Source organism: Hyperolius riggenbachi, chromosome 5, assembly GCF_040937935.1.
Source record: "Hyperolius riggenbachi isolate aHypRig1 chromosome 5, aHypRig1.pri, whole genome shotgun sequence".
Classification (NCBI taxonomy): Eukaryota; Metazoa; Chordata; class Amphibia; order Anura; family Hyperoliidae; genus Hyperolius; species Hyperolius riggenbachi.
Window position 1 is genome coordinate 359,672,198 of NC_090650.1, and position 16,757 is coordinate 359,688,954.

Genomic DNA, 16,757 nt, shown 5'->3' on the forward strand with positions numbered 1-16,757 from the left:
AGGCACAAGCAGGCATGCTTGCATTATAGAAATCAGATATTAGCTGTACATTTATGTGACTCCATAATTTTCCCGCCCAAATCCACAACAAGCAGAAGGAACTCATTTTGGCTCATTTATCCAAACAAGTCTTTAAAGACTATAGGTGGGGGAGATTAAATCCAGAGTGGGCAATAGTACATTAAAGGTGGCCATACACTGGTCGATGTGCCATTAGATCGACCAGCTGACAGATCCCTATCTGATCGAATCTGATCAGAGAGGGATCGTATGGCTGCCTTTACTGCAAACAGATTGTGAATCGATTTCAGCCTGAAACCGATTCACCATCTGCTGAGCTGCTCCTGCCGCCTGTCCCCCCCCCCCCCCGTATACATTACCTGATGCTGGCTCCCGGGCATCTTCTCCGCATTGCACGGCTCTGTTCCGGCTCCATTACGACGCTTCCTGTGTTACTCCGTGACCAGGAAGTTCAAATAGAGCGCCCTCTATTTGAACTTCCTGGTCACTGCAGTGACACAGGAAGCGCCGGGATGGATGGAGCCGGAACAGAGCCGTGCAGCGTGGAGAAGACGCCCGGGAGCCAGCCTCAGGTAATGTATACTTGATCGGATCGGCCGCCGCTAGCGATGCGCACTTTACCCGCGGGCGATCGAGGGTAATTTCACGCACGGCGCGATCGACGGACCGATCCGATTTCGGGAGGAAATCGGATCGGCGGCTGCGTTTACCGCAAACGATTGGCAGCAGATTCGATCCCAGGATCGAATCTGCTGTCGAAACGGCCGGGAATCGAGCCAGTGTATGGCCTGCTTAATAACAGTGACAAAATACCCAGCAGTGAGATTTCCTGCTGCAAACAGAGAGGACGGGGTGAGGGGGAGGGGGGGGGGGGTGTCTGTTAGCTAATCATTTAAAGATAAAAACTGAAAAACCAGTATAGAGAGCCTCCAACCAGAGACCTGCATAGGGGTTAATTTTCAGATCCGAGGCCCTTTCCACACCAGTCAGTTTTTCTGTGCGTCTTCTGCACAGGAAAACACAGAACCAATGAATCAATGGGCTAGTTCACACTTGAATGCGTTTTTCACATGCAGAAAAACAACTGACAACAATGCAGCACTGTCAGACATAGCATGCAGAGGAACTGATGCAGAAAACCGATTGGCAAGTGCCTCACAACCCACTACCTGCAAATTCGTTGCCCACTTTACAGGCGATTCCTATTCCCACCAACAACAGTTTGGACACAGAACCTGAGCCACAACCCACAGACTAGAAGTGAAACAAGGGAGGTTGATGGCAAGGCTTATGCACACTAGCAGCACCCAGTAGTGCATATATGCTGCAGAACACCAGTTATCTGTTAGTAACACAAACCCCTAAGAAAGTTAGCAGCGCTAAATAAGCACTGCTATAGCTTTCCATATGCTCAGCTCAGTTATCGACTAGTTGACTGGAATATTGACGAGTATGATCGTCCATCACGGATCCAGGTTATCTAATGTTTACTATATAGGAGGGCCCATCTTTGAGGTTTTTTTTCTTGCTTGGCTGTAATGAATTACTTGCTAAAGGGACAATCATTGCTATTAGTTCTGCCCCACTCTATCTTTCCAACTAGCTATATTGCATATGGTTTGTCTGCATGAGTTTAGTGAGTATCCAGAGTCATCCATTTTCAACTGATATACAGCCGTTATTATTTAGTATTTATATAGCACCAACATCTTCTGCAGCGCTGTGCAGACTGTATAGTCTTGTCACTTAACTGTCCCTCAGAGAGGCTCACAATCTAATTACAACCATAGCCATACATCTATGTATGTATCGTAGTCTTAGGCCTATTTAGGGGAAGACAACTAGCTTATCTGTATGTTTTTGTGAGGAAACTGGAGTGCCCAGAGGAAACTGCCCTGGCTGGGATTTGAACCGGGGACCCAATACTGCAAGGTGAGAGTGCTAACCACTATGCCATCCAGCTGCCCATGTTCTCAAAAGGCATATAGTAAATCCTACCACAGCATATGATCTTTGCTTGGTAGTGCTTTATTGGACTCCAGTACCCATTGGAAATTGTGTTGTGCCACCACTGGCGTAACAGGGGATGCGACCCCGCCTGGGGCCCCCCTAGGGCCCGCTCAGGGATTTTTGGGGGGCAGGAGGGGTCGCAGCATAAGAGGAGAGTGTGGCAGATCGGCGGGGAGGGGGGATATTCCCCCCCCCTCACCTCGGGCTCTCCTCTCAGAGCTCCCCCTCCTGCAATCATTGGTGGCAGTGGGCAGCAGCGGTGGTGGCGGCAGGATGAACACATTACCTCCTTCTCGCTGGAGGTCTTCCGTTCTCTAAGAGCTTCTTGCAACTTCCTGTGTGAACAGGAAGTTGCTCTTAGAGAATGGAAGACCTCCAGCGAGAAGGAGGTAATGTGTTCAGCCTGCCACCGCTGCTGCCCCCAATGATTGCAGGAGGGGGAGCGCTGAGAGGAGAGCCCGAGGTGAGGGAGGGGGGGAGGAAATGTCCCCCCTCCCCACCGATCTGCCACACTCTCTTATGCTGCGACCCCTCCTGCCCCCCAAAAGTCCCTGAGCGGGCCCTGGGGGGGGGGGGGGGGGGGGCAGATTTTTTTTTAATAAAAGCACATAAAGCGATGACTGTGCACCTGTCTCTTTAAGACCTTTTATTCAGTAAACAGCATACAGCCACGAATACAACAGTCTGACAAATGGTAAAGATACATCAAACCTGGGTGGTGGAGGGTGTCTGGTGAGCTGGGAAGGGTGACCAGGGGGTGAACAAGACGGCACTACAGCCGTTTCACGCCAAAACCGGCGCTTGCTCACGTGCAATGTCCTTAGAGAGACCGCGCCGTACGGCTCCCTTCATAGGACCTTCAGGCCGCGCCTCTGGCGCTGTCTCTATGGCTGGAGTGTGTGCAGGGAAAGGGTCAAGTGTGAAGGGGCGGAGGGATCCGCTATCATGCGGCAAAAAATCTGCATAGCGTATTAGATAACATTGCTGGGATGCGTGCTTGATGCGTACAAAAATTTGGGAAGCGTGATCAATGCATACAAAAATGTGGCATGAGTGCAAAAGCATACAAAAATTCAAAACATAAACTGTAAATCTTTTTGTGCATGCAGAAGAGCCCACACAGGGCTTAAACTGAGTGGCATCTTTCATAACACACGTGACCTAGTGCATACATAAACATTGTGCATAAATAAATGCACCCCTAAACATCAGCATGGTTGCATAACGCAGCTATTGTTAATAACTAACATTATTTAAAATCATACTTCTATTGTCACATATTAAAAGACAAAAAAGCCCCCTTGACACCACCCTCAAGCCTACCCCATTAAAAAAAGGGGGGGGGGGAGGTCAGGGGTGACAGAGCGAGTCCAATAACCCATCAGGGTGCAATCACCCTCTTGGACACCACCATATCTCCCCCTGCCGAGGGGAGGATAACCTTAAATACTTAGGAAGGTTAAAAAGGCCCCTCGTTTTGATGAACGAATGGTCTACAGGCATTTTGCATCCCTAGCTATTTTTTTTTTTTGCAGGGGGGCCCGGGGATTTCTAGGTACACCCTTGTGTGCCACAATGTGTTTTTTGCTTTTTTTTTTTACATTTCTTGTGGAATGAAGAAAGGTTCGCTCTTCACACAGTCACTGCCTAATTAAAGTGGACTTGAACTCTTGCACAGGACAGAAGGAAAACTGAGAGAAATGCACCCTGTATATACTTAGAGAGTTTAGCCTGTCTAATCCCCCCTCATCTGTGTCTAATCACAAGTTGTAATTTGACCCCTCAGCTGTGTCAGCTGACTACCACATCAGAGAGGCTAATTGGAAAGCACAAGATGTTAATATGACTGCTTCCCTGAAAGCAGGAAGTCGATACACTGCAGATTTATTGCAGGATTTGTAACAAAAAAAATTCTGTAAAGGTTATTATGCTATTGCTTATCTTTTAGAGTAGAGATGAAGGTCCACTTAAAAAGGACAACTGTAGTTGAGAAGCAAACAGAGGCTGCAATATTTACTTTTTAACAATACCAGTTGCCTGGCAGCCCTGCTGATCTGTTTGGCAGAAGTAGTTTCTGAATCACACAAGCATGCCACTAATTTCATCAGATCTGACAATAACATCAGAAATACCTGATCTGCTGCATGCTTGTTCAGAGTCTATGGCTAAAAGTATTAGAGGCAGAGGATCAGCAGAATCGCCAGGCAACTGGTATTGCTTAAAAATAAATAAATATGGCAGCCTCCATAGACCTCTCACTACAGTAGTCCTTTAAGTATTTTTCTTTCAAAGATTCTTGTAGTCTGAGGTGCTCCATGTTGGTTTTGGGGTTCCTTTTCATTGACTGTTATAGTTTATGCCTATAGTAGACTTAGTAGTCGTCACACATACCCTTTCTGGTATTTCTCATTGCTGAAGTAGAAAAGCCGGGAGATGTGGAATAGAAACTCTACGAAGTAATGGAGGACAAGCAGAACAAGGCCGAGATGGGTGAGACTGGACAACAGAAAAAGAAATATTGTAAACATTTCAAATCACTGGAACACAAATTATTAGGAAATACATTTGCCATAATGAAAATTCAGAACTTATCAGATATGCAAATATAATAATTGCAATGCAATAATAAAAATAATACAAATATGCTCCTACACCTATACTTTTGAAATTTTACTACCTTAGAGTGCCTGAAATAACCGTTCAAAAGAAGGTGCTCTTTGCCACCAACATTCACTGACCGCTTCTGTTAATGATTTTTCATGCTGTAAAACCATGCCCAACATGATTGTTCTGTCCTGCTACATGTGCCAACACCCTGCTCTCTATAGAACTGGTACAGAGCCAAGCAGAATGATTGTAAGGGGGAGAGGCCACCCATTCAGGAACCATTGTTCTTGGCGGCTATTATTGCAAGGGTGTACAGGCCTCAAGAAAGACACAAGGGCCTTATTCAATACACTTTTTAAAATTACGTGATATTTTCACGCCTTATGTATAAAATGGTTTTTAAAGTGTACCCGAGACAAGAAGCGTCTCAGGTACCATACTTACCTGAGGCTTCCTTAAAGGAATACTATCGATACCCAAGAATTCTAAAATGACAGTGTGCAAATAATGTCTGAGTAGCTGTGTAAACATTTTCCTACTTTTCATGTTAAATATCAGAGGCAAAAGCTGTAATTTATTGAGGGTAGGATTTAGCTATATTGGGACAAATCAATTGCAGAAGGGGTGTCTGCTTCAATGCACAGCCAGAGTTGCATATCAGACTACAGAAAGCAAATCTCAAACATATCAAACTCTGAAAGCAAAAACAATATGAAAAAGCTGTGACAAATAGTTACATTTCCTCTGCTCTCTACAGACACTTCAGTCAGAAACACAGGACACAGGAGCTGTAGCTGTTGGGAGCTCTCTCTCTGTCACACACAGAGCTACACAGAGTTAACTGATCAAGTGTGAGGGGAATTTCCCCTCTCCTCATGGCTCAGTCAGCCATCAGTTTTGGCTTCAGTAAACTTTGGATGTATTTTGCTAACAGTAAACAACGAAGTTGCTAGTAAAATGTATACACCAGTACTTAACAGCACTTCCCAAACAATTCCTGAGTCAATTGAAAAAAATATGTGAATCGATAGTATTCCTTTAAGCCCCTTTTAAGGCCGCTCGTGCCTCGTCTCCCTGGGTGGCTGCAGTCCCCCGTAATTCAGCCTGAAAGCCTGGCTGAGTAGCGCTTGCACAGCCAGGTGCGCTCCCCCGTCTCGCTCCCGCAGCTGGGGGAGGTTCTGCACTTGCGCCTGCGCAGAACGCTCCAGGGACAGTCGCGTGACAGGGAGCGTGCCTGGCCGGGCATGCGCAACAAACACGTCTCGGCCTTAGGCTTTCAGGCTGAATTACAGGGGGACAGTGAGGGACGAGCGGCCTTAAAGGGGCTTAAAGAAGCCACAGGTAAGTATGGTACCTGAGATGCTTCTCATCTCAAGTTCCCTTTAAGCCACCAGCAAGCAAAAATAATACTCAATTTTGACAGTACTTTTTCACCTACTTTTTGGTACTTTTTCGACTGCAGAGTGCTTAAACATTATTTTAAACAAAAGATTAAAAATGATTTCTTAGGAGAAAAAGCTTACCAGCAGGTGAAACATAGAATAAGGGCCAATTTTTCCTCTTTGGTTTAAAATACATTTTCAGCACCCTGCTAATGAAAAAGTACCAAAAAGCAAAGAACTGCAAAAGTACCAAAAGCAAAGAAAGTATTTTCTTGTCTGCTGGTGGCTAAGGAGGCATTTGATTGATAAGGTATCCCCTAGGAGAAAAAACTTAGGTAAAACATGAAATAAGGGCCAATATGTTGGGGATTTAAAAGTATACCTTAGACGAAAATGTTGAAAAGTTTTATACATACCTAAGGCTTCCTCCAGCCCCCTCCACTCAGATCACTCTCTTGCCACCGTCCTCAGCTTCATGGATGATCCGGTAGATGCCCAGTTATCGTCTGCCAGTCTGCATGCGCTCCCATAGCTGAGAGCGTTCTGCACCTGCGCAGTAGTACTGCACAGGCACAGAATGCTCCCGGGAACAGCAACATGGCCGGGCTACACATGTGCAGTACACCCGACTGACCGAAGATAAAGGGGCATCTACCGGATCATCCAGGAGGCGGAGAACAGCGGCGAGGGAGCGATCTGCATAGAGGGGGCTGGAGGAAACCCCAGGCTTATGTCCTGTGCACGCAACGGGGCAAAACGATCCTCCGATCCCTTGCCACAGCTCAGTTTTGTTTTGTTTTGTGAGTTAGCGGCCCACTGCACCTGCATGGCCCTGGGCACGCGCGACCTTGCTCCCGCTCGTGCTGCCGGGAGCATCCTGTGCAAACGTCCTCTGCAGGCGCAGTACAAGGTTTTCTCACATGATGACGGTATGCTTTTACTGAGCCACACATCGACACTGATGCTCTTTAAAGAAATTGTGGTGGCATTATAGCAGTAAAATCTGCACCACTCAATGTCTTTTTTACAGCTCTCCACTCACCTGTCAGTCATGTGACTCACATGTTTTCATTGCCTCAGACGACAACATGAAGCGACTGGGAGGATAAAGGTACGCATACATCTAGTAATTTTGGCAGCCGATTGACCAAGAGACAGTTCTCTTTGATCGAATCTGATTGAAGAAAGATCTGTCGGCTGCTATAAAATGCAGGCCGATTCCCAATTGATTTCAGCATGAAATCTCTCAGGAATTGGCCTGTGACGCCGCTGCCCCCGATTATAAATGCACAACTCCCCCCCCCCCCCCCCTACATTTATACTTTACCTGTCTGCTGACAACCTGCCGCAGTGCCCGTGCATCTTCCACTTCCTCCACTTGCTGCTAGTGTATAGCATGTGGCGCATGTGTGATGTCACAAATACATCAAATGCTATACACCGGCAGCATGTGAGGTGCAAATGGAGGAAGCAGAACATGGATGGGCACCACGACGGGCACCAGCAGATAGGTAAAGTATGAATGCATGCACAGGGGGGCACATTTACATTTGGGGGGGGGGGCAGCACCAGGGGTTCCATTGCATTCATCCCGTTATCACACGGCGTTACCACAACGCACCCGATCGAGCGTGTTGGCCCAAGATTTACCAGTATGTCAGATCAATAAATGTGACCAATTTCAGCCAGAAGTTTGTCACATGGTCGATCAGGCATGCAGCGATAATTATCAAATCGTATAGCTGATCGGCCGCCAAATCAAACCTTAAAGGGACACTCAACCCCCTTGGCGGTATGAAAAATACCGCCAGGGGGAAGCGCAGCAGTTTTAAAAAAAAATTTTTTTTTAATCATGTAGCGAGCCGAGGGCTCGCTACATGATAGCCGCTGCTCAGCGGCATCCCCCCGCCCGCTTCGATCGCCTTCGGCGATCACCGATCAGGAAATCCCGTTCAAAGAACGGGATTTCCTGGAGGGCTTCCCCCGTCGCCATGGCGACGGGGCGGGATGACGTCACCGACGTCATTGCGAGACCCGATCCACCCCTCGGCGCTGCCTGGCACTGATTGGCCAGGCAGCGCTCGGGGTTCTGAAGGGGGGGGGGGGGGGGCCGCGCGCAGCACCGGATAGCGGCGATCGGGCGTGCGGCGGCGGCGATCGGGGTGCTGGCGCAGCTAGCAAAGTGCTAGCTGCGTCCAGCAAAAAAAAAATTATGTAAATCGGCCCAACAGGGCCTGAGCGGCACCCTCCGGCGGCTTACCCCGTGTCACACACGGGGTTACCGCCAAGGAGGTTAAGTAAAAAAAAAAAAAAAAGAGTTTTACTCACCTGGGGCTTCCAATAGCCCCCTGCAGCTGTCCGGTGCCCTCGCCGTCTCCCTCCGATCCTCCTGGCCCCGCCGGCAGCCACTTCCTGTTTCGGTGATAGGAGCTGACAGGCTGGGGACGCGAGTGATTCTACGCGTTCCTGGCCACAATAGCGCCATCTATGCTGCTATAGCATATATCATATACCATATAGCAGCATACAGGGTGCTAATGTGTCTGGGAACGCGAAGAATCACTCGCGTCCCCAGCCTGTCAGCTCCTGTCACCGAAACAGAAAGTGGCTGCCGGCGGGGCCAGGAAGATCGGAGGGAGACCGCGAGGGCACCGGACAGCTGCAGGGGGCTATTGGAAGCCCTAGGTGAGTAAAAATCATTTTTTTGGTTTGACTTAAGTGTCTCTTTAAGGGAGAAGCTGCAGGAAGACCCTGCCCTTTACATATAGTTTATACAGAAGTCAGCATGCTTGTTTCTGCCATGGCTCCCGTGTGCTAGTTTCCCTTCTGGCATTTCACTGACACGTCAGATAAAATCACAAATTACAATTTGGTGTAAGGTCTATAAATACCAATAAGTGCAGCACAATAGAAACCCTCCATTTCCTTAGACGGCACAGTGACCCGCCAACACAATCTCCTCCCATACTTTAGTCAGGATGTTTTACAAGTCAACAAATGTAGAGTTCTATGGCAAACTTACTTTAGTACATATGCACCTATAATATGAAATAGGTATAATCCAATGTACACCAGCTGTCGGGGAATATCTTCCTGAAAAATCAGAGAAAAAAAAAAGATCACCAGCCAATACACATAAATTTCTTGTTTGGATGTATAGATTCACATGCACAGTAGCTGATTTATATCCTGTTCACACTTCTCTGATGGAGTGAGAAGAAAAGAAAGGGAGAAGCCCCAACATGGGAGGAACTGCTGTCAGACAGCGGAGAGTAGCTACCTCTACACAGGCCCTGGGAGGGAAGGGGGGGGCATAGATGGGGAGAGACTGGGCAGTCAGTGAGCACTGCATATTGAAAAGTATTGAAAATCTGTGTACAATGTGTGGAGGGACAGATAATGATCTGAGAGGGATCTATCTGTTGGCCACAACGACCAATGTATGGTCAGCTTTAACGCAAAGGTGCCCTGGTCAGCACAATCTTTAAAAACAGACCTGGTTATCTGATCTATTTTACGATTGAATGAACAAGACCGCTTTTAAGGTGCCATTCCCAGTTTTAAAACTTGTATATTTTAATATAGTAGTATATAAATCTTGATAATCCAACTGATTTTATAGCTGAGTTAGTGTTAACCTCCTTAGCGTTCTGGACTAGCTGAGCTCGTCCAGTGATGCCGGAGGGCACCGCTCAGGCCCTGGTGGGCCGAATTGAATAATTTTTTTTTCTTGAAACACGCAGCTAGCACTTTACTATCTGCGTGTTTCTCCACTCGCTGCCGCGTAATAGCGCCCCCCCCCCCCCCCCCCCCCCGAGACCCCGTGCACAGCCTGGCCAATCAGTGCCAGGCAGCACTGATGGATGGATCGGGACTCCCTGTGACGTCATTCCGTTTATCGCCATGGCGACGGGGAAGCCCTGAAGGAAAACCCCTTTCAGAACTGGATTTCCTGATGGGCATGATTGCCGGCGGCGATCGGAAGGGTGGGTGGGATTCAGCAGGGAGGGGGATATCATGTAGCTAGCGCTAGGCTAGCTACATGATTAAAAAAAAAAAAATTAGGTAAAAAAAAAAAAAAAACACCCGCGGCCGTGGGGAATCAAAACGCCAGGGAGGTTAATTACACACTCACCTTTCCAAAAACACAAAGCAAATGATTGGACTGCTAAAAGGTATATGCAGTATACGTTTGGCTGGTCCGCTTATCGGTGTAAAATGACAAAGTACTGAACAGAAGAGAGGAATAGATAGGCGTCACTCACCTTCTTTGTTTTCTGGAAATATAGCTCCGGGAAGGCATGGAACCAATAGGCCAATTGGGAGACATAGAAAAACTTCATCTGGAATCTGCACAGAATAAAAGAGAAAAATATAAAGGCAACTATTGAAATTGAATAACAAATAAAAAATCCGGATTTCATTATTTTCAGAATAAAAGTCTTTCATGGCACTTCCAGGCATTTCATCACTATACAGAATGTCTGGAATGGATCTCAGCATGCAGCAGAGGATGGAGGGGCACAGAGAGGGGCTGTGCTCTATACAACACATTCTGTCCCCTCATTCAGGTGCTGTAGAGATTCCAGCACAGGGAATAGGAACACTCTGCCTTGACTTCTATCTGCTATCAGGAACTCTACAAGAGCTGATGAACACATGCCTGGTGTTTGCTTTTTGGGAGGTTTGTTTTTCAGGAGCAGATGGAAAACCTGCTATCATTTGGATGAATTCTGTTGGTCGGGTTAGATTCTCGACATATGATAAGCTCCAAGACGTGCAGAGAAACAGCCTTAGGCCTGTTTCCACAAAAGTGATGTTGAACTTTGCATGAGTTTTTTTTCCATTATAGAATGTAAATTATTACACAAATTTTCACATGTGTAGCATAACTGGCAAGCATTACATGAAAAACTGATGCGTGGGGCGAAAATCTGCAGCAAGCTGTTTTTATGCAGAACGGACTTCATAAACGATTCCATTGAAACTGCATTGTTTTCAGTACTAATAGGATTTTGCATGTAGTGGAAATGCGCCTCTACAGTATATGGAGACTCATGTACAAGGTATTGGGAATAATTTCCACCCTCCCACCAGATAGTGCTCAGACCAGATGAGTCAGAGTACTAAACTTTCTCAAAATCCTACAGGTACCAAGGTTGCAAAATATAAAACATTTAATGTAATCCTCTGTGTTAGTTATGCAAGAATCGGCGGGTGCCTGTAAATTCATTATACGTCTGAAACTGTACCCCTTCCCCCGGCAAAACCGCCGTGGTCAGTAAGAATTTAATGTTCGGGAAAGGGTGTCTCTGGTAAAATGGCCAATTTGGCAAACAATCGTTTACAAATAATTCTTTGTATGAATGATTGGAAATTATTGTTTGGGACCACTAACATTAAAATTTCCTAACTAATCCGATCAGATTAATGAAATAGATCCGATTTTTCAAATCGATCCCATTAATGTGATCAGATTGGTTAATAGCTTTTTTAAGTGGCTAGTGGTCCCAAATGCTCATTTCCGATTGTTTATATGAATAATTGTTCATGAACAATCGTTTGCCAAATTGTTTCTTTAGTGGCATTTAGAGGAGGATGGTGTTAAGCATTGAGAAGAGCAGGGTTTAAAGTGAAATCGAGGTAAGAGTTATACGGAGGCTGACATTTATTTCCTTTTAAGCAATACCAGTTGCCTGGCTGTCCTGCTGATCCCTTGCCTCTAATACGTTTAGCCATAGACCCTGAACAAGCATGCAGCAGATCAGGTGTTTCTGATAATATTCTCAAAACTGACAAGATTATCTGCATGCTTGTTTCTGGTGCGATTCAGACTGGGGCGATTTGCACACATTTTTTTGCTAGCTGTGTGAGCACACCGATCGGCGCCGCCCCGCACAGATTCGCCGCTATCCACTGTGCCGCGCAGCCCCCCCCCCCCAGCCATGGCGACAGGGGAAGCCCTCCAGGAAATCCCGTTCTTTGAACAGGATTTCCTGATCGCCGATCGGATGCCGCCGCTGGGGCTCGCTACATGATTTAAAAAAAAAAAAAAAAATTACGAAAAAACACCTGCGCTGCCCCCTGGTGGATTTTAATAGATCGCCAGGAGGGTTAAAAGGAAATACAGGTATTTCTCAAAAAATGTGCATATTGTGATAAAGTTCATTATTTTCTGTAATGTTCTGATATACATTAGACTTTTTATATATTTTAGATTCATAAGACACAACTGAAGTAGTTCAAGCCTTTTATTGTTTTAATATTGAGGATTTTGGCATACAGCTCATGAAAACCCAAAATTACTATCTCAAAAAATTTGCATACCATGAAAAGGTTCTCTAAACGAGCTATTAACCTAATCATCTGAATCAACTAATTAACTCTAAACACCTGCAAAAGATTCCAGAGGCTTTTAAAAACTCCCAGTCTGGTTCATTGCTCAAAACCGCAATCATGGGTAAGACTGCCGACCAGACTGCTGTCCAGAAGGCCATCATTGACACCCTCAAGCAAGAGGGTAAAGGGGCCCATACACTCAGCCGATTTTGTGGCCGATCGATCGATTGCAAATCGGTTGGCCAATCGACCGATCGATGGCTGATTTCGATCGATTTCGATGGATTTCCATCGAACTGGCAGGGTGGAAAATTTAGGTCGATCTGATGAGATTGCTTATCATTTTGCATTGGCCTTAATGGAAATCTGATGGCAAAAAAATGGCATCCGATCGAATTTCAATAGATTTCAAACTGAAATCTATTGGAATTCTATCCTGGTAAAAAATGTTCTAAAAACGCATCAGATAGATCATCAGATGCATTTCTTATCTATCTGCTGCCAATCTGACGAGTGTATGGGCACCTTAAGACAAAGAGAGACATTTCTGAACGAATAGGCTGTTCCCAGAGTGCTGTATCAAGGCACCTCAGTGGGAAGTCTGTGGGAAGGAAAAAGTGTGGCAGAAAACGCTGCACAATGAGAAGAGGTGACCAGACGCTGAGGAAGATTGTGGAGAAAGACCGATTCCAGACCTTGGGGGACCTGCGGAAGCAGTGGACTGAGTCTGGAGTAGAAACAACCAGAGCCACCGTGTACAGGCGTGTGCAGGAAATGGGCTACAGGTGTCGCATTCTCCAGGTCAAGCCACTTTTGAACCAGAAACAGCGGCAGAAGCGCCTGACCTGGGCTACAGAGAAGCAGCACTGGACTGTTGCTCAGTGGTCCAAAGTACTTTTTTCGGATGAAAGCAAATTTTGCATGTAATTCGGAAATCAAGGTGCCAGAGTCTGGTGGAAGACTGGGGAGAGGGAAATGCCAAAATGCCTGAAGTCCAGTGTCAAGTACCCACAGTCAGTAATGGTCTGGGGTGCCATGTCAGCTGCTGGTGTTGGTCCACTGTGTTTTATCAAGGGCAGGGTCAATGCAGCTAGCTATCAGGAGATTTTGGAGCACTTCATGTTTCCATCTGCTGAAAAGCTTTATGGAGATGAAGATTTCATTTTTCAGCACGGCCTGGCACCTGCTCACAGTGCCAAAACCACTGGTAAATGGTTTACTGACCATGGTACTACTGTGCTCAATTGGCTTGTCAACTATCCTGACCTGAACCCCATAGAGAATCTGTGGGGTATTGTGAAGAGAACGTTGAGAGACGCAAGACCCAACACTCTGGATGAGATTAAGGCCGCTATAGAAGCATCCTGGGCCTCCATAACACCTGAGCAGTGCCACAGGCTGATTGCCTCCATGCCACGCCGCATTGAAGCAGTCATGTCTGCAAAAGGATTCCTGACCAAGTATTGAGTGCATAACTGAACATAATTATTTGAAGGTTGACTTTTTTTTGTTTTAAAAACACTTTTCTTTTATTGGTCGGATGAAATATGCTAATTTTTTGAGATAGGAAATTTGGGTTTTCATGAGCTGTATGCCAAAATCATCAATATTAAAACAATAAAAGGCTTGAACTACTTCAGTTGTGTGTAAGGAATCTAAAATATATGAAAGTCTAATGTTTATCAGTACATTACAGAACATAATGAACTTTATCACAATATGCTATTTTTTTTTTAGGAGGACCTGTATATATGGCAGCCTTTATATCACTCTCAACTCTGGTTCTTTTTAAGGATAGCCAATTGACAGGCATATGAGGAAAGGTAGCCACACCCCATTACAGATGTTTATGCGAAGCAGACATAAAGGACCACAAGTGGTTAGATTCTGCTACTGTTAGTCACTCATGTAATAGCAGCAGAAATGGTACTTAAATGGTTCAAAGTTTCAACTAGAAGCAACACTGTGGTCATATCACAAGCTGTCAAATATTCAAAATATCTGTTTTTTTTTATATGAAGTACATTGAGGATTATGGTTTCATCTGTTGCCAATACATGGATGACTATAGGGGTGGCAGAATTAAACTTTGTACCATAGTTCTTTAATGAAAGAAATAACTATAGTATCCCTTTCAAGGGACCCGGAGCAGAAGCCGTGGGCGTGCATATAAGCATACCCACGTCTATTTGGTATAGAGTATACTCTCACCGGCCCCTTATCAAAGTGCTCCTGCTCCCGGGCTGGCCGCTATAAATTACATTGTACTCGGCGACTAAGAACTAAAGTTGCGCTGTGACCCGGAACTGGAAGCCTGCGGGTCCTCTCTGCGCATGCACAGGCTTCTTCCCCCTCCCTCTGCCGCACGTCATATAACCATTCATGCACGGAGGGGAGGAAGAAGCCTGTAGGCCTGCGCAGAGAGGACCCGCAGTCTTCCAGTTCCGGGTCATAGCGCGACTATTTCAGAGTCGCCAAGTACAATGTAATTTATAGCAGCCAGCCCGGGAGCAGGAGAGCTTTGTTAAGGGGCCGGTGAGTGCATACGCTTTACTAAATAGATGTGGGTATGCTTCTATGCATACCCACAGCATCTGCTCAGGGTCTCTTTAACAATGTAAACATGTCTGTAAACCATTAATCACTAATAGCGATATATATGATCGGCGAACGATTACTCACGGAAAGTATGTGTGGGGGTAGCCTTTCCATAAACTTGTTGGATCTGCAAAATAATTCTCCTAAACAAACAAAAGAATAGCAATGTAAACAGCAATATAAAAGACAAGAAATATCAGTGATAACAGGCGTTTCATGTGGTCTCCCTCTCTGCATCACAAAGCCTTTATGCGGTGAATTAGACTGCTTTCTTTAATCGTTACAGCCGTATCCAAACATTCTAATTAGTGGTTGTGCAGGTAGCTATTTTACTGAAAATAACATTAGCGTTCAGAAGCGGTCGCTATGGAAACTCTAATACCACAAACACAGGCCACTCTCCGGTTTAGAAGAATGACAGGGAGTAGAGTCTGTTTCACTCTAAGTAGACCATTAACGTTGCTTTGGTCATATTATTCCATGATTAGCTGCACGCTGCTAAGGAATCAGTGCTGAATGTACTGTTGACGTATGGGCAAAGCTTGCCAGGCAAATTCCCTGCTGTTTATTGTTATCAATATTATCTACAAACTGGTTACTTGCACAAAACCTGTATACTGAGCTCCTGCTGGGTCTCGGCTCAGTCTTTGTTGTGGTGCATATGTCCATACCCTCGTTTCTCAGCATGTGGTATGTGTATCGAAGGAAGCACTTTTGATGGGTTCAAAGGGTACCTGAGCTTGATGAAGATATGTTCTGTTTTAGAAAATAACAAATCTGAATATGCAGTTTAGAAGATTAAAAGCAATAAGGAATGCTTGGAAATAATTTATAGGGATGCTCTTCTGAGTAGCTACTCAGATTCAAAATGTTAAACAGCTGTGATCAACTCAGACGGGGAGTTAACTTTCCCATGCGTCCTATGCATTCCATTCGCGTCACACGTCGCGTTCAACGTCACTCCCGTGCTTCCTCCTTCCGGCTTGAAGGAGGAGGGATGGGAGTGTCATGAAACACGACTTGTGACGCAAATGGAACACATAGGGCGCATGGGCAAGTTAAATCCCCGTATCCCGTGATCACAGCTGTTTAACATTTTGAATCTGAGTAGCTACGAGACTTGCACCTTCTCGGAATTACTCTGAAGAACATCCCTAATAAATTATCCACAGTACAGATGTATCGACAGTAAATTTATATAAACAAGGGAGTATTTAAAGGATACCCGAGATGACATGTGACATGATGAGATAGACATGTGTATGTACAGTGCCTAGCACACAGATAACTATGCTGTGTTCCTTTTTTAATTTATCTGCCTGAAAGAGTTAAATATCAGGTATGTAAGTGGCGGACTCAGTCCTGACTCAGACAGGAAGTGACTACAGTGTGACCCTCACTGATAAGAAATTCCAACTATAAAACACTTTCCTAGCAGAAAATGGCATTTGAGTGCAGGAAAGAGATAAAAAGGGTCAACAGTTCAAAGATTTTAGCTCTGGCATACTTCAATGAATGTGTCATTGAGCAGAAACAATAAAACCGTTAAAACTTAAAAAGTAGATTTAAATATAAAATAAAACTGTGGAACATCTTAAAAAGTCATTTTTAGGAGAAGCAAGATAGAATTGTTTATTTTCGCCTCGGGTGTCCTTTAAGGGGTACCTAAGATAATCTTACCTATAGCATGGGATATTTGGTATGTCCATGCTTCCATACAGGGTGCATAGCAAGATATACTGAGCTTCAATAACAAAACTAAAGTATAAGAGAAGTTCTAATATACTACACCAAAATAAA

The 16,757-nt window shown here is 45.3% G+C and overlaps 1 protein-coding gene across 1 annotated transcript in view; it reads right to left on the reverse strand.

Annotated features, from left to right (window-relative positions):
* TRAM1 (translocation associated membrane protein 1) overlaps window positions 1–16,757 on the reverse strand; it is a 59,931-nt gene that overhangs the window by 8,113 nt on the left and 35,061 nt on the right. The window contains exons 5-8 of the mRNA XM_068237489.1: window positions 15,042–15,100; window positions 10,286–10,370; window positions 9,043–9,113; window positions 4,423–4,527 (exon numbers count right to left, since the gene is read on the reverse strand). Of these exons, the coding sequence (XP_068093590.1) occupies window positions 4,423–4,527; window positions 9,043–9,113; window positions 10,286–10,370; window positions 15,042–15,100 (320 nt within the window). The remainder of the gene's footprint in view (window positions 1–4,422; window positions 4,528–9,042; window positions 9,114–10,285; window positions 10,371–15,041; window positions 15,101–16,757) is intronic.